We start from the raw sequence: 27,207 nt of genomic DNA on the forward strand, positions 1-27,207 counted from the left end.
GGGGGCCAGCTGGAATGCAACAGGTGCAGAAAGAATGGAAGGTAAGCCTGGAAGACAGAAAGCTGGCTTCATACCAGCAGGATGTGGAAAGGGTCAGACGGACGGGGCGGGGGCGTCCTGCGGCCCCTCTGCCCCTCTGCCCCTACCCCACACTGCACCTCCCACCCGGTTCTGAGCCTCCATGCCCACTTCTATGATCAGCCAGATGCAAAGTTTTCCATCTCGATTTTTACTGAAATATAAAAAGTGCAAAGGTAAAATACACGATTGGTGCCAAGGAAGCCATTAAGCATGAATGTGAACGCTTGATTCACAGCACAGGTCCCCGCACCCCCAGGGTAAAGACTAGTGGTGAGGGCGGGGGACAGGAGAGAGACCAAACAGATCCACGAGGCTCCCCAGTAAATGGGATGGTGAGCAACACCTGATACACAAAGGAAGGTAGACAGCAGAAGCCTGGGCCTGGCCTGGAGACACAGTGGCTGGCAACAGCCACATCCGTCCTTGGGGGTCCTGACACGCCAGTGTCCTGGGGACAGAGCCCAGTGAGGTCAGGGCCCAGGCCACGCCCAACTCGCAGATGGGGCAGGGCTGGTCAGTGAGGCCTCCACGGTGTGGACTCTGACCGAGGCCTCAGGAAGGAGGTTCACCAGGAAGGGACAGCTGGAAAGAGGGGCCTCTGCCATTACCAGGTCCTGGGGGAGGCTGCTAGAACTTACCTGGCAGGGGCCAATCTAATCAGCAAAGTCTCTACCCAGCCCCTCCAGGAGTCCGCAACTGGAGGAAGGAGCCACCAGCCATCTGAGGCCCTGAGTCAGCCAGCAGGGCCCCCCCTGTGCCTCCACAACAGACGAGGCCAAGGATCTGTCCAACTGGGGAGGGAGGAGAGGCAAGGCAGGGCATGGGCGGGGCGCTGCTGGTCACCGGTCTGACCGGACCCTAGGGGACTGCCGGGCTGAGAGTGGGGCTTCTCTTCTGAACAGAGGCAGGGACGCAGCCCTGTCACCCAAGCTCCCAGTCCTGGCAGGAGAACCAGGGGGGGGTGAGGACGCCCTGGGGGGCAGTACCATCTGGGAAAGGCGGACCCAGGATGTGCGGAAGAGAAGGCCGCTGTGGGACTCCAGCCTGCTGTCCGTTCACTGTGGAAGTGCCAAAGGCTGAGCCGTAAGAGGGAAGATGACAGGAACAGGGTGCTGTCATCTGGGTGCTCCCTGCACCCAGACAGGGAGGAGCCTCAGCAGGGCCAGTCCAACCAGCTTAGCCTTTCTTTCCCCAGCAGGCAGAAGGGGGAGGACCAGCCCCGGCTACCAGCCCAGCCGGCAGTGACTCTGGCATCTCCAGTTGCCAGGGAGAGAGGCAGGAGGAAGCAGGGAAGTGGCTGCTGGAGCCAGCTCCACAGAGCCTCGCAGGAGCCAGGGACCCAAGGAGGCAGTGAGAAGAATAAGGCGAAGAGACAAGGTCTTGTGGTTACAGTGAGGCCACAGGGCCGGCCAGGTGGGCCAGCCAGAAAGGGAGGAGGAGCTGTCTGGGGGCGGGCTCCAGCTTCCCTCTCCTAGGGGACTCAGAGCCCCTTTTCCGGGCAGGATCCCCTGGCTCCGGTAAGGCTGAAGCCAGGAGGGAGAGTCCAGAGTGGGGGCTGCCGGAGCAGGGGGCGGGCGGGGCGGGCACTCAGAGCCCCTTGGCATCGGGGCTAGGAAAGAGCTCCCCTTGGTGATCCAAGAGGAACTTAGTGAAGGTGTTGATGGGATTAATAGCCTTGAGGGTGATGGCGGCGTCCTTGGCCCATAGCAGGTTAGGGCCGAAGACGACGGCCAGGTTAGTGTTGGTCATCTTGTTCTGGTCAGAGAGGGCCGAGATCTGCGGGAGGAACGGCGGGGTTGGAGCGGGGAGCTGCAGCCGGAAACCACAGACCCCTGCCTCCCGCGCCGGCACCCAAGTCCAGGAGCAGCGCCCCCCACCCCCACTCCAGGGGAGCGGAGAGGCCGGCCCCCAGCCCTACCTGCACGAGGAAGGCAGTGAGGAAACGCAGCACCAGGTAGTTCTCCTCAGGCAGCGTCTGCAGGGCCTGCAGAGTGGCCTTCACCCTCTGACTCTCGTCGATGTCTGTGAGGAACGGGCGCCTGGGTCACACGGGCCCATGGCCAGACTGGTTCAGGAAGCCCCATCAGGAGGCTTCGAGGGAGACCCCCAACCAGACTTTTCCTGGGCGGACAGGCGCGCTGAGGCCAGCTGTGACCCCACCCTGCGGACGCTGGGGAGGGAAGAGGGGGCCACTCACTGAGGAAGCCCACCACGTGCGAGTAGAGGTCAAAGGTGAGCAGGGGCTCGGGGAGCTCGCGGAGGAAGGTCTTGAGGATGACAGCCGGCAGGTGCAACTCGTTGTACTGCTCGAAGTCCACAGACAACCCTGGAGACGCGAGGGCGGGGCGCGGAAAGGCGCTGGGCGGGGCCCGGAGCCCAGCAGCCAATCCTGGCCGCCCCCTTGATCACAAGCCCCGGCTCCCACGAGACAGGGGCACAGGGCCGGCTGTCTGCCGAGTGGGGCCCCTGAACACACACCACGGCCGTTCCTCGCCTCCCTCCAGAAACCTCATCTAGGAGGAAGTGGGTCTGGGACAAGCAGGCAGGAGTGAGACCCGTGTAATCATACCAAATGCCAAAGAAACCACACACACACACACGCGCGCGCGCGCGCACACACACGATCTGCACCGGCCCTCGGGGTTCAGCACATCTCTGAGGGCCACTCACCCATGTTGTACTTGTGCTGAACTTCCCGGACAACCTGGGTGTTGGCCGACCTCCGGAAAATCCCCTCAGTGGTGAGAGCTGGCAAACGGCCAGACCTGGTGAGTCTCAGAGCTCTGGGGCGCCGTGTGGACTCCCCCAACCCCTTCCGCGCGCCTTGGGCTTCCCATCCGGGTCAGGGCGGGTACTGGTGCACGTGGGACCCCACCCAGCCCTGCCCCGCAGCTCCCCGAGGGCGGAGGGCGCGCCGGGCACTCACCGTGGGCCCGCAGGTAGGCAACGGTCTCCCGCAGCACAAGCGGAATGGGCTGCTGCTCTGGGTTCTTCTCCCGAAGCCTGTGGGCACGAGGTTGTGAGGGCCCTGCCGCCCTCCCCACCCCGGATGCCGGCCCCACCCCACCTTTCGCGTACTCACTGCTGTAAGGAGACCCCGAACTGCTGGTTGGGCAGAGGGGGCCGTGGTGGCATGGGCTTGGGGGCGGTCGCGGGGCTCTTCTGTGTAGACTTGAGGAAGTCGTCATACCTAAGGGAGCAGTGGGGAGGGTCGGGCCCCTGACCTGGCTGGGCGGTCACTATGGCAACTCTTGTGTGTCAGACACTGGGCTGCCTTACATGGGTGACCTCATACAGTCCTCCAACCAACACAGCTTTGCCCAGGAGCAAGTGAAGACTTCAAAAAGACTCATCACACGCAGGGAGCTGAGCTCCCCCTGTCAGACGGCAGCTTCCCACTGGCTCTCTGTTTTACACAAGGTGTGTCTGTATCTCAGGGCTACTCTCTCACCTGTCCACCCCTCCCCCTCCCCTACTCTGTCCACCAGGGAGGAAGGCTCCAGGGTGAGGGAGCTGTACTGTGCACACAGAGTGTATTCACGTGGCCGTACAACAGAAAGGAGCACAACATTGTAAAGCAATTACACGCCACTTAAAACTAAAAAAAAAAAAAAAAAAAGATTCAGTGACATAGCTTCTCAGCGGCAGATATGGGACCTGAACTCGCTCACTCTGACCCCAGGTACTGCCTCTTTCTCATTACATCTGCGTCCTCAGTGTATCCGGGGGGTCTCAAGGCTGCTTCTCCCCTTGGCCGGCACACTCTCCCCACACAGGCATGACCTGCATGTGGAGTGCCCGCTGGGCACACACAGCCCCAGTCCCGGCCTCACTTGAGCACTTGGCGGGGGATCCCCAGTTGCTCCAGCTTCACATGCTCGCTCAGCTCGCTCAGGTAATTCACGTAGAAGATCTTCTGCCCGAACTTGAAGCTGTCGGTGGGACAGAACACATGTGGGTCCAGGGCGGGCCGGCTCCAGCAGGCCTCCATGCACTCTCAAAGGCCCACCCGGGTCAGGCAGAGGCCTGACCAGTCTGTCCCCAGGATGGGTGGCTTCCTGGGGACCTGCTTCACAGCACACAGTGGGGCATGAGAGACCAGGGCCCGCCCTGGACCCACACACCTAATGATGGGCTTAAAGAGGATGAGCAGGGTCTTGATGAACATGGTGGGGTGCACGATGTACAGAGCCTTGATGTTCTTCTTGTACCTGCAGAGACAGAACAGGCGCTCAGGGGACAGGCAGAGCTGGGCCTTGATGTGCGTTTCCTGACTCGATGACTCGAGGTAGGCCTGCCAGGTTAAGTGCCACTGCGGCCCTATTTTACACATTAGAAAACAGGCTCGGAGAGCTTAAGGAGCATGAAAGGTCACGGAGGGAGTCAGCAGAGAAACTGGGATTCAAGCCCAGGCCGTTCCAAGTTGGGAGTCTTAGTGTTCCGTCTACCCAGGTCGGGGGGCACCTGCCTCCCCCGGGGCATGGAATACACACTCCTGCCCAAGCAGAGGGCAGCCCAGCATAGGGCAGAGGTGCTGGACCCCGGGCCCTGGAGCTTCCCCCGAGGCCCCCACCCACTTGCGGTCAAACTCCCGGTAGGCATCCCGGAGCCAGCTGAAGGAGGGCTTGTTGTCGCTGGTGAGGCCGTGGTGTAGGTAGAGCAGTGTGTAGTCACTCTCCACGTACTGGTCCAGGGTGTGCTTGAGGTACCTGCAAGGGACAGCCCCACTCAGGCCTGCTGTGTCCGTAGGGGAGGCCCGGGTAAGACAGACCCCGTGCCCCAAGAAGCTGCCCCCTCCGCTGCCCCCGCGGCCCGCCCGGTCTATTCTGGCTGCACCACTGGTCACAATGTTGTGGTGGACGAGGAACAGCCGGGCTGGGCGAGGAATAACAGTAGCAACAACAGTTCTCCTGAGCACTGACCAGAAGTCAGGAGACCAGGACTCCTACTGGAGCCACCTCACATACCTCCAGTCAAAATGGTAACAGTCTTTCCCCTCACGGGACTGCTGTGAGTCAATGATGATGGCGGTCACCATTTGTCAGGATTAAGCTTTCAGTGTCTACCGAGCACTTGGCATACACTATCTCACGCCTTCCTCATTATAATGGAGGCTGACACTATTCCCCTCTTACAAGTGACAGCAGTGAGGCTCAGAGAGGTCAAGCTTGTGGGAGAGCCTGGAGGTGAACTGACTCCCAAGTTTGGCCATGTTGACCATGGGACAGGTCTGCCTTTTACACCTGCAGGGCTGGCTGCGGAGCACTGTAAAAGGGGATCAGAGTGGACAGAGGACCTTCTCTCCTGCTCCAGTGTTTTTTCTGGACAGCTTGTGGACCAAGGACCCACAGTTCAAGTTCCCAATCCTCACAGCACAATACCTACCATCTAATACAAACACACAGGTGGCTGCTGGGCTCATCTGAGGTGGGGAAGTAGGAAGTGAATGAATATGAATTCCAGAGAGGGAGAGGAGCCCTGGGGAAAACCCTTGTCCTGCCTGGCCTACAGCTCCCAGGTCCCAGGAGGAACGCTGCTCCATGTGGGGAGGCTGGGCACACAGGAATGCTAAGGGCTTCCAAGGAGACGCAGGGAAGGAGGAAAGGAGCCGGGAAAAGTGGCCAAGGATGGGACTAAGTGCCCAGACACAATCTGACCTAACCCAGAGAGGATAACCTGAACGCTGGTCCACGGGTGCCCGGCTGGGACAGCACTGGTGGGCGTGTGAGGTGCCTGATGCCGGACTGATTATCTTAATTCTGATCATCATCACTGCCCAATAATTTACCCCTTATACACACTGAGCACTTGGCAAAAAAAGCTGTCACATAAAAAGAGGGCATCTCGCAACTGTAAAACAGCAAAAGTTAGGGACTTCCCTGGTGGCCCAGTGGTCAAGACTCAGAGCGTCCGCTGCAAGGGGCATGGCTTCAATCCCTGGTGGGGGAACTAAGAGCCTGTGTGCCGCACGATTGATTTATTTACAAAGACAAGTGAAATAGCAAAGGTCGTAGTGAAAATACACTCATCCTTTGATAAATGTTATGACATTTGGGAGGGCAGTGAAGTGGTGTTTATCAGAAGCTATAAAATGTTCATACGGTTTGACCTGGTAAAAATGTGTCCAGGAATTTATCCCAAGGAACTACTCAGAGATGGACAGAAGTGTTTTAATAAAAGTCTGTTCATTATAGCCTGTTTTATAATGGGGGGAAAATGAGCAGCAAACTCAGTGTCCAAGAGTAGGGAATTGGTTAAATAAATCACAGGACATCTATAAATACAATACCCCACAGGATGTTTCTGCAGATAGAACCAATCTGTGAAGCCTGATGTAAGAACAGTGGTCACACTGGGGCAGTGACTGGAAGAGCAAAGAGAGGTTTGTGGGTGTGGATGACTTGGGTGTATTTAATTTTTGAAAATTCATCAAGTAGTGTACATAATGTGCTTGCTTTCCTGGACACATATATATCGATAACAATTTTTTAAAAGGATGTCCTTGAGGAATGTCTAATGCTCAGAAGATAAAAACATTATGTAATACATAAAACTGACTATAGAGTCCAATATATGTTACAGAAAAAAAAAATAGGACGTGAAATATTACCAGTGGTTTTTCTCTCTAGGTGGTGGGTTTATGGGACATTTTATTGCTCTCTGTACTTCTTCTTAATTGCTATCTACATTTTTCTAAATTCTTGAAATCTGTGATACAGATGAATACAATAGCATTTCATGTATATTTTCTTACCTAAGGCCCACACCAACCTGGTGAAGTGAGCACAATTCTTATTTTTATAGGGCTCAGGAGAGACCTGACCCAAGCACACAGCTAGTTAATGGCAGGGCTGGAGTTTCATTGGTCTTCTGCATCCAAGCTTCAGGCACTTTCTGTTTCAACCCCCCAGATCTGACTGGACAGCTGGGAAAAGCCAAGCCTGAGATAATCAGGCTGGAAACAAGATGACAGGACTGATGCGAGATGAAAGGTTTCCTTGCCAGGCTGGGTGGAGGTGGTAAGACAGGATGGGTGTCTTCCTGGGTAAGACAGAGGGCTTCCGAAAGCCCCCGAGTAGGGGGCAGCCTTACTCGCCAAGCTGGCTCCTGAAAATTGGGTGCTTTCCCACCTTCCTCCTCTGACTTCCTCCCACTCAGACCATCATTCGGCCAGGAGTCTGTCCCATGCCTTGCCAGATGCTGAGATAAAATCAGAGAGGAGGGCATGTGAGTCAGCCCCCCTCAGGCAGGGGTCCCTGGCCTGTTCCTGGCTGGGCCGCAGGACAGGCCCGGGCAAGGCTCTGCCTGCCTGCGCGGCTCAGGAGCCCCAGGAGGAGGGCTCCAGAGACTAGAGGGAAAGCAGTCATATAGGACTGCAGAGACGCGGCCCGGCCCTGGCTCACAGGACTGCAGAGACTGTATGCCGCCACCCCCGCCCCGCCCCCACGCCTTTCTGCTGCAGCAGCCCCAGACTGTCCCTGACCCCACACCAGCCCCTCCACATACACAACCGTTCAGGACCCCCAAAGAGCTGGTAAGGGCAGGGCAGATATTCTCAACCGAGCGGAGTGCTTTGAAGTGGTCGGGAAAGGAGTACAAGATGGGAATCTGTGCACACACGGAGGAGGAGCCTCAGGAGGAAGGCAGCTATGGCCTTGCCTCCACGGGTCCTGCACACACGCGCTGTGGGCCCAGCGCAGGCCTGGTGGGGGCCCAAGGACCCACACTTATCAGAACAGAGCCTGTCAAACTTCTGCTTTCAATCAGCCTTCGAACTTGCCCCTGGAGATTTCCAGACCAACCAGAGCTATTTCATCCATTTCGCTATCAGAACCCACATACGTACAGAAGTCATTTCACCAGATGTGGCACAAAATACAATTAATGGTAATTATTCATGTAAATGGTGAACAACTGTAACCGCCTCAGACTGATCATCATCTTAATCAGGCCTCATGTTTGGACAGTATCTGACTTTTCAAAGTATTTTCCCAAGCAGTATCTCACTCCTCCTAGGAACAAGGGCTGTATCATCCCCTAAGAAAAGTGAAAAGAAGCTGGAAAAGATGAAGACACTTGCCAAGGTCACGCAGATGGCTTCCAGGACTAGAAACCAGGTCTGATTCCTAGCCCACCCCACAGATGTCAAATGGCTCGCTGAGGAGCTGCAGCTCGTGACGCCTGTGCGCCCTGGAGCCTGTGGTCTGCAGTAAGAGAAGCCCCAGCGAAGAGAAGCCCTCGCTCACTGCAACTGGAGAAAAGCCCGCACGGCAACGAAGACCCAGCACAGTCGAACTTCAATAAAATTATTAAAATAAAAAAACAGGGCTTCCCTGATGGCTCAGTGGTAAAGGATGCACCTACCAATGCAGGTTGCACACCTGGTCTGGGAAGATCCCAGATGCCACGGAGCAACTGAGCCCGTGTGCCGCAACCACTGAGCCTGTGCTCTAGAGCCGGGAGCCGCAGGTACTGAGCCCACGTGCTGCAACTGCTGAAGCCCGAGCACCCTGGAACCCGTGCTCCGCCACAACAGAAGCCACTGCAATGAGGAGCCCCCCGCGCTTGACACAGAGAAAAGCCTGTGCAGCAGCCAAGACCCGGCGCAGCCAAGGACAGATAAACAAAGTGAGACAACCGGCTCGGCAGAAGAGGGGAGGCCTTGAGGGAGGTGGCTGGCTCGGTGCTCCCAGGGCAGGAAGGGGCAGGAAGAAAAATGGCCTCGCAGCAGGACAGATCCAGGCACGCGGCCCACCACTGCCCCCCCACCCTCCATGGGCACTCACCCCAGGAGCTTGCTGTGGTCCAGCTGGTGGCTCGGGGGCATTCGGCAGGCACTGAACACAATGATCTTCCGCCCGTACTTGTCATCTCCTAGGTGTGGAGAAAGACAGAAGACAGTAAGTGTGTAATCAGCCATGAGCAGTCAGGCGAGGATCTGAAAGGGGCCAGGCCTGGAGACCCGTGCCGTTTAGCTCGGGGGCCGTGCAAACAGACCTCTGTGCAGCTGCCTGCACTCGAGGGCACGTCACTGAAGAAAGAAGGACAGGGTGCTCTCAGGGTTGCTGACCCGGGGTATAAAAAATACAATATGACTTTCTGAAGAGTCACGCCTGGTGGAAAACAACCCAAATGTCCATCAGAGGATGGGTGGATAAAGAAGATGTGGTGTCTCTGTGCAGTGGACTGCTGCTTGGCAATAAAAAGGCAGGGAGCATGCATGCCACATTGTGAGTGAACCTTGACACCAGGGTGCTAAGTGAAAGAACCTGAATGGAAACATGCTGTTTGGTCCCACTTATATGAGCTATGTAGGTCAATTTGTAGCAAAGGAAAGCAAGTCAGTGGTTACAGGTGCTGGGAGGAAGGGAGACTAGGGCCTGACGCTCATGGTTATGGGGGGTGGCACGGGTGAAACTGTGGACGAAACGATGGAACTAGACTGAGGCAGTGGTAGTACAACAGTGAGAACGTGCTGCTGCTGCTGAGTCGCGTCAGTTGTGTCCGACTCTGCGACCCCACAGACGGCAGCCACCAGGCTCCCCCGTCCCTGGGATTCTCCAGGCCAGAACACTGGAATGGGCTGCCATTTCCTTCTCCAATGCATGAAAGTGAAAAGTGAAAGTGAAGTCGCTCAGTCGTGTCCGACCCTCAGTGACCCCATGGACTGCAGCCCACCAGGCTCCTCCGTCCATGGGATTTTCTAGGCAAGAGTACTGGAGTGGGGTGCCATTGCCTTCTCCAGAGAATGTACTAAACACCACCAAATTAAACACTTTAAAACCGTTAATTTTACATTATGTAAATTTCACCATAACTAAAGAAAACAAAACAAGTCACAGCCGCCAAAGCAACTGCCACACATCATCTTATAATTCCACGCTTATCCCAGAAGCACCCGCTCTGAACAGCCTGTATGTGAAAAACTTCTTGGAGCCACCTTCTCAGAAAGCCTGGAGCCACCGAGGAAATCAGTCTGATGACTTAATAGTTATGTCTTTGTCTTGACTACTAACAGCACTTTCTGATTTTTACTATCAGAACTATTGGCCACAGTTGATTGATCTCTGGACATTTCTACAAATCATTTCTTTCTCCTTAAGGATATTCTAAAGAACGTGGAGTTCGAAGGAGTTTATGATGCTTTGGAAAAGCGCTCATGGTGTCCCTGAGGGATGTCTGTCTAAAATGAGTCACTATTTCATGGTCTGACCATCTGGCCTTGTCATGAAGCCAGGGAGCTTCTGAGACATGAGACAGCCTCCCAAGGTGAGACGCTCTTCCAGGGTATGGACCAGGGACCCCAAACAAAGCCGGGTGGGGATAAGGCTTGGCCCCCATGCCCCATGTCCCAGGGCCCTTCCCTTCATCTTTAGCCTCACACTCTCCAGAGTCACAGACCACACTCACCTAATGCCCCTCCTGCAGAGGCAAATAAAAAGCCATTTACACAGCCCACATGGCCTGTCTGCCTCTCACCTCTGAGGACTAAGGGATTCCTTGACACCTTACTACTGAGTGTTCTCCATGTTTAATGAACCATGGTCTTCATGATCCTTCTGGTCAGTGACTTAACCCAGGACTCAGTGCTCTGCCAACGCTCTGCCCTTCTGCTCAAGGCTGAGGCAGGCTTCTGGAATGTGGGCGGCATGGCCTCAGTCCCTGCTGGTGCTCTGGCTTGAGCCCGCACCTCCCAGGCTCCTAGGAGTCCGACTATCATGTCCAGCCTCTGGATCAACCCCTCCAACAATCCCATCTCCACTCAGAACACTGCCAAGCCTCTGTTGGCCCTGAAAGGTGCTAGCCAGGGCCCTCCCAGAATTTCCTGGGTCAGGTTTCCCATCAGGCCCAGAGACTGGTTCCATTCTTCTTTCTAAACTGCCCCAACTCCCAGCTGTGGAGAATTAGAAACATCTACCTGCGCCTGTCTCCCCTGCCTTGACTCCCCTTTCCTCTGAACCCCATCCTGAGCTATGTAAAAGCCCCTCAGAAAGGCTCACAGGACTATCCAGGCTTGGCCCCATATCCCCCCGTGGCAGGCTCACACTTCACACGCTTTCAGGCCAGTGCACAGCAGGCGGCTTCAGCATCTGCCTCTCATGCCAGACAGACAGGACTTCCACCAGGCAATTCTGCTCCTCTCCGCTATCTCCTCTGAACCCTTAAGACTTGTCCCAAGCAGAAGCCTGTGTCTCTCCTCCTTCCCTGGGGCAGGCCAGGGGCAATTCCCCGCGTGAACTGTCACCCGTCTTTGTCACGACGATTTAACTCTCCTGTATAACTGTCTTCGTGTCTGTCTCTTCTGGGGGTGATGAGCAGCTCACAGACAGGTGCCACCGTGTCAGTCTTTGAATGTCCAGGGCTGGTCCAGAGCCCAGCAACGTGACGGGGATTCAGGAAGCGCCGGTCGCCTGGCACAGGTCAGCCCGGCACAGTTCTATTTCTGAGTTTGCTCACAGTGCTATCTGGGTTATGAGACTGCTCTAGGCAGTTTCCCAAAGCGCAGGGCAGACTTTCTCCAGACTTCACAAGCCGAGATCCTTCTGCAAGCGTTCCTGAGGAGGAGACGGTGCCGCTCCATCCAGCAGGTCTATTTTGAAGGAGCAGGTGTCACCTGTTCTCCTTCCCAGCCTGGCCCAGATCCTGAGGCGCTGGGTTCCTTCGCGGCCAGCGGCGGGTGGCTCTGCTGCCTGCTCTGATTCACTTCCCACTGACTCCGACAGAAGGAAGAGCAGGCTGGCAGGGGGCAAGGACGAAGGTTAGACTTGTGTACAGTCGGGAGCTTAATAACCCCTCGGCCTCCTACTACGAGCCTGTGGCTGGGGGAGGGGGGAGGGGGAACGCATCATCTCTCTACTCTTCTCTGAATAGAGGAAACACCCAGGGTGCAGGGGGAATGCTGGGAGGAACATCGAGGATTCTGAAAGACTGTCATCACTGCCTTCCAACAGTAAGGTAACCCTCACTGGCTGGTGAGTGCAGCAGACCCAGGTTCGATCCCTGGACCAGGAAGATCCCCTAGAGAAGGGAATGGCTACCCACTCCAGTATTCTTGCCTGGAGAATTCCACGGACAGTGGAGCCTGGTGGGCGGCAGCCCATGGGGTTGCAAAGAGTTGGACGCGGCTGAGTGACTGACACACACACACTGGCTGGCAGACTTGAGGACTCTGGCAGGGCGGGAGGTCTGAGCTCACAGGGCCCTGGGATTTAAAGAGCTGGTAACAGGTTAAGCAAGCCGCTGAGGCGAGAGGCCAGAGGCCTGTGGTTCCACCACTCAGCTGCCCCAGCACCTTGTAAATGGGACACTGGATCCTCAACCGGGGTTCCACCAATGGGCACCCACCAACGCCATGATGTTAGAGAAAAGATATTACCAGTCCATGCATGTGTTTTCTGCAAAAGAGGGCCATACCTTTCATATCCCCAAGGAGGCCGCCTGACCACTTCAAGAACCACTTCAGTGGACTGTATGATCCGTGAAAGAAGGAGTGTACATTTTTCCTCAATGAATCCTCAATGCTGACTACTGGGCTTGTTCCAAAGTAAATGTTTTACAAATGCAAGTGAAGTCAGGATGGGGATGAGGGACAAAGTCGGGGGTAGGGGGGCGGTCAGGGAGAGACTGGGTGGCAAGAATCTCAGAGCAGCAAGGAACGAGACGTGGGTAAGCCCCAGGCCCAGGGCCTGCCCTCTCCTCCTTGGAGTGGAGCCCCAGCTGCCCAAGTCCTGGGTAGCTCGGGCATCTGCCAGTAGGCAGGGTAACTGCTCCTCCAAGGCGCATGCATAAAAAAGGCCTGGGAGTCCCCTCTTGATCTCAGAACAGACTTCTACCCTGGAGACTGAAGGGAAAGAAGAAGCTGTGTCCCCAGAGCACTGAGGGAGAGGGCTCAGAGGGCGGGCCGGGCACTTGTGGAACAGCGCCAGGAAAAGACCAGCCGCCTGAGAATGAAACCTCTGCCTTCCCCAGACACCGATCAGGAACTTCCCAGGGGAACCTGGGGGTTAGTCAGCCACAGCGCGCCTCCTCCAGCAGGCATTCTGGATGGGCCGGACCAGCACCCTCCCACAACCTGAGAGCAGGCAGCCGAGGAGGTGGGAGGTGGGAGCTGGGGCACGTTTGCACAAAGGTTAAACTGCCGGCGATACTGCAAGCCAGCTGCCATCACTGTTGGTGGCTTGAAATCTGCTATTGGCAGGTAGAAACTGAAAATGCTACAAATAGTACAGTAACAGTTTTTGGGTTTTTTTTTTCCTTTCTGGAGGACCAACTATTAAACATTTACCAGCACGCCACTGGAAAGAACCCATGTGGACCAGTCAGCTTTGACTGTGGAGCATGCCAGCAAGGACAACAGAGGATTGCAGAGGAGCTGGGGACGTAACGCACTGCCCCTTGCAGGAGGGGCTCCAAGGCCAGGAAACGACTCCCTGGACGTTGCCATAGTCTTCATCAAACAACTTTTGCTCGGGCAGTGCCGATCTGAACGCCTCTCAGCACTCAGAGAGGCACACGCACGGGGGATGCCCCCTGAGAGGGGCCCCGAGCCAGCACTCAGGCCAGGCCATGGCTCCCAAGCAGCCCCAAGACCCGCCGTGGACAGGGCCTCCTCCCTCCTCTGGGGCACCGTGCCCTTGGGGCTCTGCACGTGTCCCCGCACAGCTCCCACGCTGTCAAACCTCCTATAATCCTCTGTGATCTCCACCCGGCCCCCACTGGCACCACCAGCTCCCAGCTCCTGGGAGTGGGGCTGCAATTAAGCTGGCCCCACCTGGCTTCCACCAAGAGCCCTTCTTGATCCACAGCCCAGAGAAGGCCAAGCACGGAGAGCCAGCAACACACCTACCTGGCTGGGCCCCCTCAGGCTCATCACACCCTGGAGAGACAGAAACAAGTTGCCGCTCGGCTCGCGAGGGTCACATCCGTGGCGGGCTGGGGGCAGCCTACCCTGCTGTGCCGGTGAGTTGGGCACATGCGCCAGGAGGAGGTCAGGAGACAGACTCCTTCACATCAGACACTCCCAACCAGGTCCATCTCCTGGAGCGGGGAAAATTCTAAACCTTCAAGGGACCCTCCTGTGCTCAGGGCAGGACCAGATCACTAAAGAACTCTCTGCCTTGCTTAAGTAGGGCTGAGAGAGGCCACCACCAAGTTCTCTAAACCAGACCAGGGTAGGCGTCAGGGACATCGATGCCAAGGAAACACCTTGAAACGTTAGGGACAACCCTCTCAACTTCCCCACCCCTCCCCGAGCCCAGCATTCAGGAGAGATGGGGCTCCCTGCCCCTTCCCTGTGGCCAGATGCCTCCAGGTACCCCTCGGCCAGCAAGGTGCAGGGCTCCGGGGGCCACAAGCCATCTGGCTCCCTTAGTCCACCCTAAGACCTCAGAGCAGGGCCATGCTGTCACCCTGCTTACAGCTGAAGGAAAGACAAAGGATCCTACAGTTTCAATTTCCTCCTTCAGCAGGAGGACCTTAAGGGCAGAAACCAGGTCATCAACGTCTCTGCTTCCTCCCTGCTGCAGGGGTCTTCTGGGCCCCGTGTTATGAACAGCAGGGTGGGCACTCACTGAGGCCAAGACTTGAGGGGGCCTCCACACCTGTTCTTAGCAGGTAGGACATGTGTGGGGAACCCGATGCCCCAGGAGTCACGTGGCTCCTAATTCCCGCAAGGAGGCTCTGCCATTCCAGACTTCCTTAGAGTTGGGGTTTCCCCAGAGGGACTGACACCTCCCTGGGATTCCTCGGAATTCCTGGGGTAGCAAAGTTGACCTGAGGCAAAGGGCAGGGAGCTGCATGAACACGTGTTCAGGGCCAACTATGTTCTGGCTGTGGGCCAGGCCCTGACATACATTCATTGCCGTCATCGTCTCAGCAACCTTGTGAGGAGGAAAGGCGCTCAGAGGCAGACCTGGGAATCACACCCAGGGCTTTCAGCATGCCTCCCACACGCCATCCGCCAATGGAGACCAGGTCACAGGTCGGGAGGTGGTTGTGGGTGACCAGACCCAGCGGCCCTCACAACTGAGTCTGCTTGTTGAAAGAATGCGAAGTGCAGGGAGCTCGGCTCGGTGCCCTGCCGTGGCCGAGAGGGGCGAGGTGGGGCTGGGGGGTGGAGGGAGGTCCGAGAGGGAGGGGGTGTGTGTATACACATGCACTGATGGCCGATTTCTGTGGCTGTATGGCAGAAACCAGCGCAACACTGTAAAGCGATCGTCCTCCGATTAAAAAACAAAAAACAAAAATAAAGTGAACTTGAAAAGAAAAAAAAAAATGGTACATGGAACCGGAAGAGCTCCCCAGTCAGGGGTCACGCCTGGCCCTCCCTGCAGCCCCTTGCCCTCAGGCAGAAGGGGCTGGCTTCCTTAAGTGCGGGCTGGGGGGCAGGGGCACTCACCTGCCACCTCCACGATCTGGTGCCGGGCGATGTCGTAGTAAGGGTCATCCCACTTCAGGTGTGTGACAGGCTCTGGGGAGCTGCTCTTGGAGTCATCTGAGGAACACGGCAAAGTCAGGGGACAAGCCGGGGGCTGCGCTAACGTCCCCCTCTGAGATTCGTGCTCTCTGGCCCTTTCCCAGGTAAGGCCTGTGCCCCAGCCCCACCCTCATCTGATTTGACCTGCTCTGATGGGGGCTGATCTGTTTGCCCCCACCTCGTCCTCCCAGGGTCTTCCTTCCACAGGAAGTGCGGGGGAGTCTCCCCTTCTAAGGCACCCAAAGGCTGCTGACATTGGGCTGCACCCACCTGACTTGGGAAAGTCGGGCATTTCGTCTGAGGGCCAGTTCTTCTCATCGATGGAAGCTAGCTTCAGCTGGTTCAGAGCCTGGCTGGGGTCATCCAAGGTCAGGTCGTCCTGCAGCTCTGAGAGCGGGTCCATGGCCAAGCCTGCACCCCACAGCTCCACACGGCAGAACCCACAGAGAACCCTGAGAGACAGAAGGGAGCTGGCTGCTCAGTGAGACACTCTCTTCACCCATGTCTTCTACGGCAAGCCCTCCGGCCCCCACTCTTTGCTCCCCTGTTCTGTCCCTGTTCCTCAACATCTCTCCCCCGTGCCAAGAGCGCCATGGAGTGCCTGGCTTTTCTGGCTCCATGGTTTTCTGGCACGCTGTCAGGAAAGGCAGCTGGGGCAACAGAGGGCACGGCTCAGTGCCCACCGTCAGGCCCCTCCAGCTGGATGTGGAAGGGCTGCGCCACACCCTGCACTGCCCATTGCCCCGCTGGGTCAGCCTTGCCATCCCAGCTGCGGAGGGTCGAGGCCCGTGCCTCTCTCCTCCAGGGTCACAGGGCACGGACGCCTCCCAGACCCCAGTAGTTATGGGGAAAAGATTGCGCAAGAATCTAAGGAGCACAGGGTTGCTCCAGATCCCTGCCTGAAACGGGTCAGCTGTGGTCCTGGGAGCAGGAGGTGGCCAGAGGCAAAGGAAAAAGGCCAGAGCCACGGGGCCCAGCTGGGTTTGCCCCAGAACAGGATCGAGCAGCAGGAAATGCAATCTGCCTGCCAGTCACTGCGGACAATCTGCAGGCTCCTGGAGGCTCCCAAGCCCACTCTACTCTGTGGGGACCTCCTGATGCTGGTTTCAGACCACCTTAAGGATCGGAGGGTACAGGTGGGGAAGGAGGAAGCCCACGATACCCAGAGTGCAGAGACCCGGGAGGTGGAAACTAGCACAGCAGCTGCCACAGGCGGGCAGGGAGAAGAGCCAGCTCCGACGTTGGGTCTGCTCGGGTCTGGGGTCTGGCCTTAGGGACGCGGCTGCATGCAGCCTGGAGGCAGCACCTTCTGCCCTCGGCCCTGACGAGAAGTTCACCCCTTCTGCCTTCACCAGCTCACCAGATGTGTGAGGGAGGGGAGTTTTAATTCAACCCATTCGGCCAACCCCGCAGGAGAGGCTGCTCTAAGTCCACTGCATTCCTGGAGCCCCGAAAAATGACATATATGGTCAGAGACTCAGCAGGGCAGATAAGGAGTGCAGACAAGACCCAGACGCGGGTAGGGGAGAAGAGGCGAGAACTGTGGGCCCAGATCCAGACCCTGGACACCTCTGAGCAACGTGACAACCTCCTGTGCACGTCTTGGCAAAGATTCTGGATGGCAAACCAGCAGCTCCCTACTTCCTTATGTAGCAACAAACTAGCAACAACTACCCTGTTACCAGAGCAACCACACTGCTTCAGTGGTAAAAGCTCTTTGAAGGTCTGAAGCCAAAACTGAGCTGCCAAACAACTCCCCTGCCCCACCCAAAAAACACACACCACAACTTCTTTTTCTTCCTCTTCCTGTCCTCTGGCCTTACCTGCTACCCTTATTCACTGCTTATCACCAGAGCAAAAGTCCCTTTCCACAAACACAAGAAAGATGTCCTTTCTTGTTTGGGAATGCATTTCTCCCACTGAGTGCCGCTGTACCCCTCACCCCAGCTCCCCATTCCGTTTCGACCCTCCAACACCTAATTCAGGAATAAGCATTGCCCCAGCATTCAGCCAGGAGGCTGTGAAGGCTCCCCCAGGGAGACCCCTCTCGCCAGGTAACAGGGACAGAATGCAGCTCACAGGAACCCTCTCCAGGCCTGAGCCTTCTCTCCATCCCTTCTGCTGGGTTATTGCCCAGACACCAAGAGTTCCTTCAGCCCTGCCCCCAGCTGTTCCAGAGAAGTCTTCCTGCTCACGGTGGGTATTTGATGCTGTGAAAAAGGCATGGGATGAGATACACCAAGACCTGGGCCATAGAGCTGTGTGGGTCACAAAATGCTGAGCAAGTCCTCTTCCTATCTAGGCCTAATTTCCTCATCTACAGAAGTGAAGGTTCCTCCTAGAAATATAATTGTCCAGTGTTCTAAAATACTTATGCTAAAGTGGACAACAGGATTAGAAGAAACAGCTGGGAGTTGAAGTATGTATGAGGGAGGGAAAGGGACACTTTCTCAAAGGGAGATGAGCTTAACCCCACCTCTTCCAGTAACTGTCGCATTTTGCCAGTTCTTCCAAACTGACCTCTCCCCTGCCCCATAACCTCCTTTTCCAGCGCAACTAATCATTCTTGTTTCCCCCTCCCAGCCAGTCCGGCCTCTCTCATCACTTTCCAACCAACAGCTCTTGCCCAAGTGAGCCCAGAAGCTCAGCTCCCATTCAGTGGGAGGGGAAGGGAAGCTAGTACAGGGAAACTGGAACATAAAATAGTGGAAAAGAAGTATCCTGGCTGCCCAAGACTCCTGTCACTTACAAGTCCTGCACCACTCTGCAAAACACTCTTTTTGTTGTTATTTAGTCACTCAGTCATGTCCGACTCTTTTGTGACCCCACCAGGCTCCTCTGTCCATGGGGATTCTCCAGGCAAGAATACTGGAATGGGTTGCCATTTCCTTCTCCAGAGGATCTTCCCAACCCGGGGATGGAACCCATATCTCCTGCATTGCAGGTGGATTCTTTACCACTGAGAGACCTGCGAAGCCTTTACTTTCAGAGTAAATTTTCCCTTCTCAGTTGGTAAAATGTTGAACTTTACAAAAATCTTCAAGAATCATTTTAGGCAGAAGTCCTGGAGCTCTCTGAAATTCTGGAGAAATTAGTGGCTTTTTCGCTCAGCAAAATCAGCACATGCGTGAAATCTTGCATGAAATTTAAGGGATTCACAGGCCCTGTTTAAGAAAGCCTGCCTGACCTACTCAAAATTACATTTGGCACAGAGTAGATGCTCAGTTATTTTTTTGAGTAACAGAACAAGTCAATTTGTATCCTAAGAGGAAAAGGGAACCAACCATCCATGAGCTGGATACAAATTATTTTTTCACAACAGCACCAGTGAGGTTATGTAAAACAAGAGAGGTATGTAAAACCCATTACAGTTTGAGAAACCTCTATGGGGTCGCACGGAGTCGGACACGACTGAAGCGACTTAGCAGCAGCAGCAGCAGCACCAGAAAAAAAAAAATAATAATAAGGCAATTGCTTAGGGTCATACAGCAAAGTCAAGATTCTAATCCATGTCTACCTTAAGGTGGTCCCTTTGTGCAGGTCAATTCCTTCAATACTTCTCTAAGGGACTGTTATTCAAGCGATTCTCAAAGTTCTACAAAAAGGGCAAAGTAAAGCTTCTTCCCTAATCTCCTCCGTGGATAACTGGAATAAACAACATGAAATCGTATTCTCTGGCGTTGGGATCGCCCTCCTAGGTGGGACTCCAGAACTGTGAAAATGCAAATCTCACAACACAGCGGCAAAACTTCCAACTACAATCACATCTGCACAGAAACTCATGGTTTACCAAACCTGGCTTGGGTTTAAGTATCCCATGTCACGAATACGAAAATGTAATTTGCCGAGAAATGGCAAAGGTGGAATACTTCTTCCCCAAAACCTCTTGGTCTTCGTGCTTGCCCAGCTGGGACCAGGGAGACTTCCCCTTCCCACGAGCTTGCTCGATGACAGCCAGCGAGGCGGCCAGGAACGAGGAAGTAAAGTCCTCTCACTTCAGATCCGAGTGAAGCAAAGCCCGCGCAGCGGGAAGGCCAGGTTCCCAGGCCCCACTCCATCCTCGCTCCCTTCCGCGGTTCTGCTCCGATCCTCCCCATCCGAACCCCCTTCCTTCAGAAGATCTGACCGGTCCCTTTCCTGCCCCCGTCACCCCCAGGGAGACCCAGCACCCCGCAGCTCACCGTGGAGGGGCACCGCTCTCCCTGCCACGCCTGTCAAAGATCTGCAAACATCCGGCTCTTCTGTCTCACGGGGAACCGCCCCCTCCCAGTCCCTTCACTCCCCAGCCACTTCCGCCACACCTCCAACCCACTTCCGACCTGCCGCCGGGTCCCAACGAGGCCTTCGCGGAAGCTCCTCCCCTTCCGTACGTGCCTGAGTACGTGCCCGCCAGGAGGAGGAACAGTGTCACTGTCCCAGTGGTCCCTACCGGGGGAAGCGCCTAGAACAATTAGTTCCTCTTTACCGGATACTCAGATCCCCGGGGGGACCTCCCGAATTCTAAGCTCGTATTGTTCTCGGACAGAGATTGGCCTCACCAAATACTCCCAAACTCCCGGTCCTGTGCACCCGTGAGGTCTTACTCTTTGGATTCTTTCCCGAAAGGGAATTTGGATGTCCGTGACGGTTCCTCAGGGGGAAGCTGAGAAGGCGAAGCTCACTTCCGGCGGAAGGAGGCTTTCTGACCCGGGATGGAGGCGACAGAGGAGCTGCTCTCGGGGAGGGGGAGACTGCAGTTAGGTGAGTGACCTGCGGGTGTTTCCGACCCTCCGCTCTGCTCTGGCAACCCCGGACGTTCTCTGGTCAACTCTTTCTTCCCTGACCGGTTTCATCCCGAGCCTGGCGTCCCCCTCCGGTGCCCTCCGAATAATCGCTGGGGCCTTCTTAAGAGCCCTCAAAGCGGAGGGCTCTCTTGGAACCCGTAGAGATCCCTCATACTCCTAAAGCCTAGCTGGACCTCGCGTTTCCTTCCTCACCCCACCTTTCGGCACCCCCACCACCTTTTGGGCCGCTTCCTCTCTCCCCGCAGCCCCCGATCCACGCCTGGGCCCGGAGTCGGGATGGAGCCCTCCCAGCGAAGGCTGTGCACCGGGACTCAAAGACGTCCCGCCCGGACCGACCCGAGCCATCCTCGCTCTGAAGAGCCTCCCCCGGGGCTTGGCCCTTGGCCCCTCACTCACCGCGGAGCAGCGCTTGGGGGTCTGGTGTGTCGGCGAGCCCTTGCAGCCGGGACTGCTCTGGGGGCCGCTGGAAGAGGGGTCTGTCTCCGAGCAGAAGGGAAATGGAGTGGAACCAAAGCGGAAGGAGGTATTGAGGGATAGGCGTCTCCTCATCGTGGTTGAAAATTAGACGTTTCCAGATAACGTTCCAGTTTGTTAGAAGGTGCAGAGTATTTCAAGAGATAGGAGGTGGTTTGTGCCCGGTCTCTCGGGGATTGTTTCCCCTCTCTTGTGGTAACTAAGGAGGTGCAAAAAGTTTTTAAAAGGTAGGTTAGTAGAGGGGACTGACGATCCAGTGGTTAAGACTCTCTGCTTCCACCGCAGGGGGCAGGGGTTTCATCCCTTATCCTCTGGGAACCAAGGTCCCACGTGCCACTGTGGCACTGCCGAAATGTAAAAAAGAAAAGAAAAGGTGGATTAGAGGAGTGTCAGTAGTCCCAAAAGTCAAGAGCAAAGGTTTTTGGAATTACAAAGCCATGGAGTTAAAGCCTTGTCATATAACTAGTTCTGTGCCGTGCCTCATTGAACTCATAGGTAAGTCTTACTGCTTGTGCTGTTCAGTTTAGTAATCCTCCACACGACTGAGTGACTTCACTTTCACGCATTGGAGAAGGAAAGGGCAACCCACTCCAGTGTTCTTGCCTGGAGAATCCCAGGGACAGGGGAGCCTCGTGGGCTGCCGTCTATGGGGTTGCCGAGTCTGACACGACTGAAGCGACTTAGCAGCAGCAGCCACACCTTGGGAGGAGGTGAGGGACAGTTTTTTGGTTTTGGCCTTTATTGAATGAAAACTCAAACAGCGTAGTCCTGGAGCAGCAGACCAGCGACCATTAACCTCCCAGGGACTTCATCTTAGATCTGTCTCAGGAAAGCTTCCATCAGGGTTTGTTGTTGTTGTTGGTTTCACCCTGGCCCCTCCAGCACGTGGGAGAAGGACTTTTATTGGTTTATTTCAGGACGTGTCACTAGGCTCATGGGGAGACGTGTGTGCTTGTGAGCAGAGTGCAGGCTGGACTAGGTAAGTTCCAGGAGAGTGTGTAGTGGAGATGCTCCTCTGGGGCCTGGTGTAGTGGCAGGGGGTGGAGCCGGAAGTGGTCTGTAAGTCCCACCCAGGGATCTTTTGCAGTGAGTGTTCCCAGAGGCACGGGGTCCTCTAGGACTCAGACTGTCCAGGAGCTGGGGCTTTCAGGGAGGGCCGCTGGAAAGGGAGCTCCTGGGCTAGCCCGTGCTCTGCTTTGCAGTTTTGTGCAGCTGGGCAGGCTGGAGGGCGAGGGGAACGTGGCCCCGGTGCGGATCGGCGAGAGGCTGCACCTGCGGGTGTCCCGGCGCGTGCCGCCGGGCTTTGAGCTGCGGCTGTGGCCCCAGCTTCCCTCCGAGGGCCCGAGCCCCCCCCAGCCCAGGCTAGAGGAAGCGTCGTCCGCAGCAGCGGTGACAGAAGTGGAGTCTGCCGTGCGACAGGAAGTGGCCTGCCCTGGGGAGGATGCAGCGGAACCTTGCCCAGGTATGTGCCAGATAAACGCTGGCTTCCCACGTTTTCACCGAATTACCTGTGTTGATAAGATAAAGCAGAGCTCACGGTGTAAGCTGGCAGGGGAGAACAGTAGCTTTTCTGAGGGGAAAGGGCAAAGCATGGATATTTGTTGAAATTTGAAAGTGTGGTATAAGGTGGATTTTCCAGTATGGGATAGGGGTGGGGTATGATCAGGCTTGGGTTAAGGATCATGACATAATGACAGGGGCTTAGGATCATGGAGGCAGCAAGACTAGAATTTTCAGGTGAGAGGTTTAAGGAGTTTGGGGATGTAAACTCACTGGCTGCTCTTTTTGATGAATAATGAGTCTTTTCCATGGAATGAACAGTATAGTTGACTCTTGAACAGCACAGGAGTTAGAGACATTGGCTCTCTCTGGGCAGTCAAAAATCTGAATACAACTTACAGTTAGACCTCCATATCCAAGGTTCCGTATCGGTGATTCTGCATTTATAGAGTCATCTACCCGTGACTACGTAGTGCTGTGGTTGAAATTTCTGTTGAAACAAATCCACGTATTAGTGGGCCGTGCAGTTCAGAGCTGCGTTGTTCAAGGGTCAGCTGTATAGATGTTTGCATGTTTTATCTTTCTGAGTTAAGTTTCCCAGAATAGTAGGGTTACCTGGATGAAGACAGCAAGCTGTGTGTAAAGTTCCCAATTTTCTTACTTTTTTTTTCTGTCTGGGCTGGGGATGTGGGTTCCTTTATTTTCAGAGGAGCTAAATTGAGGAGGTGGTGGTCTCAGCTCATCAGAAACACCTGCCTGTACTGAAAGGGAGCACGAGGGCACTCTGGGATGGCCTTCTCTAGGAATCACTCAGATGTCTAGAACACCGCGGTTCTCGGGAGAGTCTCCCCAGAAGGCCCCTGAGACTGGCCAGAAACAGAGTGCGTGGCTCATGCTCCAGGGAAGAGTCAGTGTCATGGCTCCCTCCGTGGTTCAGGGGCGGAGGAGGAGAAGATGTATTCTTAGAACTTCCTGGTGAGACCACCATGACCACCTGCTACCGTCTCTACTAAGCCCAGTGCCCTTCTCTTGCCTTGCAGATCCCGGTCACCACTCACCCCCCAGCATCCAGGCAGAGAATGTGGTGAGCCCTGGACTTATGCCCCAGACCCAGCCCCCGGTTCCCAAGGAGAACCAGCCACTTGGCCCGCTGCCTGCAGATGACAGCGTGGACGAGGAGGACCCGCCCCAGACCCAGACGCCACCTGAGCCTCAGAGCAGCTCCGCTCCCCAGCAGGGCCCTGCGAGGGGTGAGGCCAGTTCCTCCTCTTCTGACAGGGCCCCCCAGCTGTGTGCTCACCTGGTCAAGAAGTTGCGGAGCCCCAGCGGTCAGCACCCACCCAGAGCGAAGACCTCAGAGCCCGGGGCCCAGGCGACTGGAGAGCCGCAGCGCCCTGGCTTCCCTGCACGCCTGCGGAGCCCCCCTGGCCCGGCGGGAGGTTCCCCAAAACAGGGCCGACGGTACCGCTGTGGGGAGTGCGGCAAGGCCTTCCTGCAGCTCTGCCACCTGAAGAAGCACGCGTTCGTGCACACGGGCCACAAGCCCTTCCTTTGCACTGAGTGCGGCAAGAGCTACAGCTCAGAGGAGAGCTTCAGAGCCCACACGCTGGGCCACCGCGGCGTGCGGCCCTTCCCCTGCCCGCAGTGCGACAAGGCCTACGGCACCCGGCGGGACCTCAGAGAGCACCAGGTGGTCCACTCCGGCGCCCGGCCCTTCACCTGCGAGCAGTGTGGCAAGGCCTTCGCCCGCCGGCCCTCCCTGCGGCTGCACCGCAAGACGCACCAGGCGGCGGCGGCCCCCACCCCGTGCCCCTGCCCCGTGTGCGGGCGGCCTCTGGCCAGCCAGGGCTCGCTGCGGAACCACATGCGGCTGCACACGGGCGAGAAGCCCTTCCCGTGCCCACACTGCGGCCGTGCCTTCCGCCAGCGGGGCAGCCTGCGAGGGCACCTGCGGCTGCACACGGGGGAGCGCCCGTACCGCTGCCCGCACTGCGCCGACGCCTTCCCACAGCGGCCCGAGCTGCGGCGCCACCTCATCTCCCACACGGGCGAGGCCCACCTGTGCCCCGTGTGTGGGAAGGCGCTGCGGGACCCGCACACACTGCGCGCCCACGAGCGTCTGCACTCGGGGGAGAGGCCCTTCCCCTGCCCGCAGTGTGGCCGGGCGTACACGCTGGCCACCAAGCTGCGGCGCCACCTCAAATCCCACCTGGCCGACAAGCCGCACCGCTGCCCCACCTGCGGCATGGGCTACGCGCTCCTACAGAGCCTCAGGCGGCACCAGCTCAGCCACCAGCCCGGGGCCCCCGCCAGCCTGCCCTGCGAGCCGCCCGCCACATCCGAGCCCACCGTGGTGCTCCTGCAGGATGCAGGCAGCGAAGGGGACGGCACCCCGGCCCGGGACATCTTCGAGGTCACCATTTCCCAGAGCCAGGAGAAGTGCTTTGTGGCGCCTGAGGAGCCGGGCCCTGCCCCCGGCCTGGTGCTCATCCACAAGGACCTGGGCTTCAGCACCTGGGCGGAGGTGGTGGAGGTGGAGACGGGCAGCTGACAGCCTCGCCTTACCCCACAGAGCTCTGAGAGAGGCTCGGGTGTCTGAGCGTGGGTGTGCTTCCTCTCTGGGCTCCCGATAGAGGCCAGTCTGTGACAAGCAGGTCAGGGACTTCCCTTCCTGTTTCCAGACAACCACATTGTTCCCCAAGACCCTCAATAAGGTGAACCACTTACGGATCTTCTGTGAAGTTTTCCTGTCAGCCCACAGGGGGCTTGTTCTGCCCGCCTCCCTGGGAACTCCTCGAGGTGCCTGTTTGATCATTGCGGAGGTGGTCCTGCCTGGGCACGTAGTACCAGGTTCTGTCTCTCCCACCCAGCTCCCCGAGGGACGTCTGTGTACTTCTCTTTGGTCCTAAACAGGATGACTCTGAGGGTTAAAAGGCCAGAGAGACTTGGCTCACTGCTCACAAGTCTCTGGGTCAGACTGAAGGTTATTTTGGCAGCTTTTGTCCCTACCTAAGGGCTGTGAGGGTGGCTTTTGTTCTGTGCTGAGCTCACCAGGTGTCTGGGGCCAGGTCTGCACCTTCTGTGCGTCTGGCCAAAGGCAACTCTGTGGAGGGAAAGAGCAAAGAACGAACATGTGTTTTGAATCAACACAGTGGGCCTGGCCTGCCCGAGTTGCTGGGGACGCGGCTGTGAATGAGGCACAGGCGGCGCGCTTTGCAGAGCACGGGTCTGCAGGAGCGAAGAGCACTGGAGGGGCTCAGGGAGCAGTGCTTCCCAGTGCTGTGGACCTGTTGAATGGGGTGGGTCAGCTTGGCATCAGGGAGGGCGCCCACGGGAGATGATAATAAACACCCTTCTTTGTGGGCCAGTCCGTTCTGTGAGTTTACTTATATAACCCTCACAGCAGTCCGGTGAGGTAAAGCGGGATGAAGAGCTTTCAGCGTCCTGCCCAGAGTGACAGAGCTGAGATTCAAACCCATGGAGTCTGGCGCGGGAGTCAGGCTCTTGCCCTCCACGCTCTGCTGCCCTGCATTTCAGCTGCCATGTGGTGGATGAGTCGGTGCGGGGGAAGGTGGGCATGTGGGGAACTGGTTGTGAAAATACCCTGGTGAGGGTCTGGGGCGTGAGCCCCTGAGACCAGCGTGGCTGGAACGGAACGAGGGGCGAGGAGGCAGGGCCAGCTCACATGGGCCTTGCTTCGGGAGTTTGGAGTTTATTCTCAGGACGTTGAGGGGCTCTTTGAAGGGTGGTGAGCAGGGGGATGGGAGATTGGTATTTAAAGAAACCCCTGGAGAGGATGAGTGGGTGAGAGGCAGGTGTGGGAAGTCAGTGAGGTGGCGGGGAAAGTTGGCAGCAGTGGGAGTGGTCACTGACCGAGCAAACGGCGCTTCCTGTGTGCCGGGCGTCTGGGGTAGCAGTAACAACTGTTTCTGTAAAGAGCCAGGAAACAAATACATACCAGGTCACGGCCCTTGCAGCAAAGAGTAACGCAAGGAGGGGCTGGAATGGGGAGCGAGACTCCATGAGGGTGATCAGGGAAGGCCTCCAGTAAGTAGACAGACCACACCGTGGAGAGGAGGGAGCCTGTCTGCAGACAGAGCCGGGCTCCAGGCGGAGGGAGCAGGGCCGCCAGGGCCCAGCGAGTTCAAGCAAGAGCAAGGGCCAGCGTGGCCCAGGCAGGGTGGGGAAGGAGACGGGCTGGGCAGCGACTGTAGGTGGTGGCCAGGGCTTGGGGTGACGTGTTCTCTGGAAGGTAGAAGCGACTGAATTCAGAGAGGGAGAGAAAGCTCTGGCTCCCACTTTTTGACTTAGGAAGTCAGGTGGCCCTGGGGTGGGAGCAGGACAGCTGTGATGTGGGCTGGGCTGGGCTGGGTTAAGGAGATTGCCAGTTAGCAGAAATGGCACCACCTGTGGGGAGAGGGGAAGCCCCGCAGGAGGGACTAAGGCAGCCTCTGATGAAACCGGAGAACCTGGCACGTATGAGTCATGGAAACTGATGGAAGAGCATCTTGGCAAGGAGGAAGAGGAGGGCGCCGATGGCTGTGCCTGTTGAGAAGGTGGAAATTTGCAGAAGCTGCCAGCGAGCTGAGTGAGGGCAGCTGGAAGCCAGACTGGAGACTGCTCTGAGAAGGAGGAGACAAGAGAGACAGGGAGCTCACATTCTTGTTCCCTCCTCCTGGCCTGCAAATTGGGTGTTGTGCCCCCCATTTCACAGACAAGAAACCGATTCAGAGCGGGGTAGTCCCAGCCGAGACCAGTCAGAGCCAGGATTGCAACGTGGCATGCCCTCCGGCTCCCCATCACTCGATCATGGTGCCACAAGCAGCCGTGTGTCTCCTGCTTAGCCACTGACTCATTCATCCACCCACCCAGCCTGAATAACTTCTTGGCAGA

At 56.8% G+C, this 27,207-nt stretch overlaps 3 protein-coding genes across 13 annotated transcripts; 1 reads left to right on the plus strand and 2 right to left on the minus strand.

The window, feature by feature from the left end:
• Positions 1-213: 213 nt before the first annotated feature.
• Positions 214-20,265, minus strand: ARHGAP1 (Rho GTPase activating protein 1). Of its 8 annotated transcripts, none has more exons than XM_086341443.1 (14): positions 19,738-19,799; positions 15,827-16,008; positions 15,479-15,574; positions 13,928-13,957; positions 8,868-8,955; positions 4,659-4,790; positions 4,206-4,292; positions 3,915-4,013; positions 3,164-3,271; positions 3,008-3,084; positions 2,752-2,829; positions 2,279-2,407; positions 2,000-2,103; positions 214-1,857 (listed from the first exon to the last, which is right to left on the minus strand). In XM_086341443.1, exons 2-14 carry the CDS (start codon positions 15,957-15,959, stop codon positions 1,669-1,671), a joined length of 1,350 nt encoding a protein of 449 aa, XP_086197569.1. In that variant the 5' UTR covers positions 15,960-16,008; positions 19,738-19,799; the 3' UTR covers positions 214-1,668. The 8 variants fall into 8 exon arrangements, with proteins under 8 accessions (XP_086197569.1, XP_086197575.1, XP_086197570.1 ...); XM_086341449.1 differs by having other exon boundaries at positions 15,827-16,026; positions 19,738-19,769; XM_086341444.1 differs by lacking the exon at positions 19,738-19,799 and adding an exon at positions 16,719-16,914.
• Positions 20,240-25,681, plus strand: ZNF408 (zinc finger protein 408). Of its 2 annotated transcripts, XM_086341421.1 has the most exons (5): positions 20,240-20,296; positions 20,586-20,863; positions 21,732-21,793; positions 22,017-22,276; positions 23,355-25,681. In XM_086341421.1, exons 1-5 carry the CDS (start codon positions 20,248-20,250, stop codon positions 24,863-24,865), a joined length of 2,160 nt encoding a protein of 719 aa, XP_086197547.1. In that variant the 5' UTR covers positions 20,240-20,247; the 3' UTR covers positions 24,866-25,681. The 2 variants fall into 2 exon arrangements, with proteins under 2 accessions (XP_086197547.1, XP_086197548.1); XM_086341422.1 differs by lacking the exon at positions 21,732-21,793.
• On the minus strand, positions 21,521-27,196 carry LOC147358523 (uncharacterized). Of its 3 annotated transcripts, XM_086341451.1 has the most exons (6): positions 26,376-27,196; positions 26,188-26,243; positions 25,324-25,417; positions 25,042-25,234; positions 22,714-22,804; positions 21,521-22,322 (listed from the first exon to the last, which is right to left on the minus strand). In XM_086341451.1, exons 1-4 carry the CDS (start codon positions 27,172-27,174, stop codon positions 25,065-25,067), a joined length of 1,119 nt encoding a protein of 372 aa, XP_086197577.1. In that variant the 5' UTR covers positions 27,175-27,196; the 3' UTR covers positions 21,521-22,322; positions 22,714-22,804; positions 25,042-25,064. The 3 variants fall into 3 exon arrangements, 1 of the variants encoding a protein (XP_086197577.1); XR_015142366.1 differs by lacking the exons at positions 21,521-22,322; positions 22,714-22,804; positions 26,188-26,243 and having other exon boundaries at positions 24,985-25,219; positions 26,273-26,412; XR_015142365.1 differs by lacking the exons at positions 21,521-22,322; positions 22,714-22,804; positions 26,188-26,243 and having other exon boundaries at positions 24,985-25,234; positions 26,273-26,412.
• Between the last annotated feature and the right edge of the window lie 11 nt (positions 27,197-27,207).

This window comes from Bos grunniens, chromosome 15, assembly GCF_055505025.1.
Source record: "Bos grunniens cultivar Pamir isolate PY7600 chromosome 15, Bosgru_T2T1.0, whole genome shotgun sequence".
Taxonomy (NCBI): domain Eukaryota; kingdom Metazoa; phylum Chordata; class Mammalia; order Artiodactyla; family Bovidae; genus Bos; species Bos grunniens.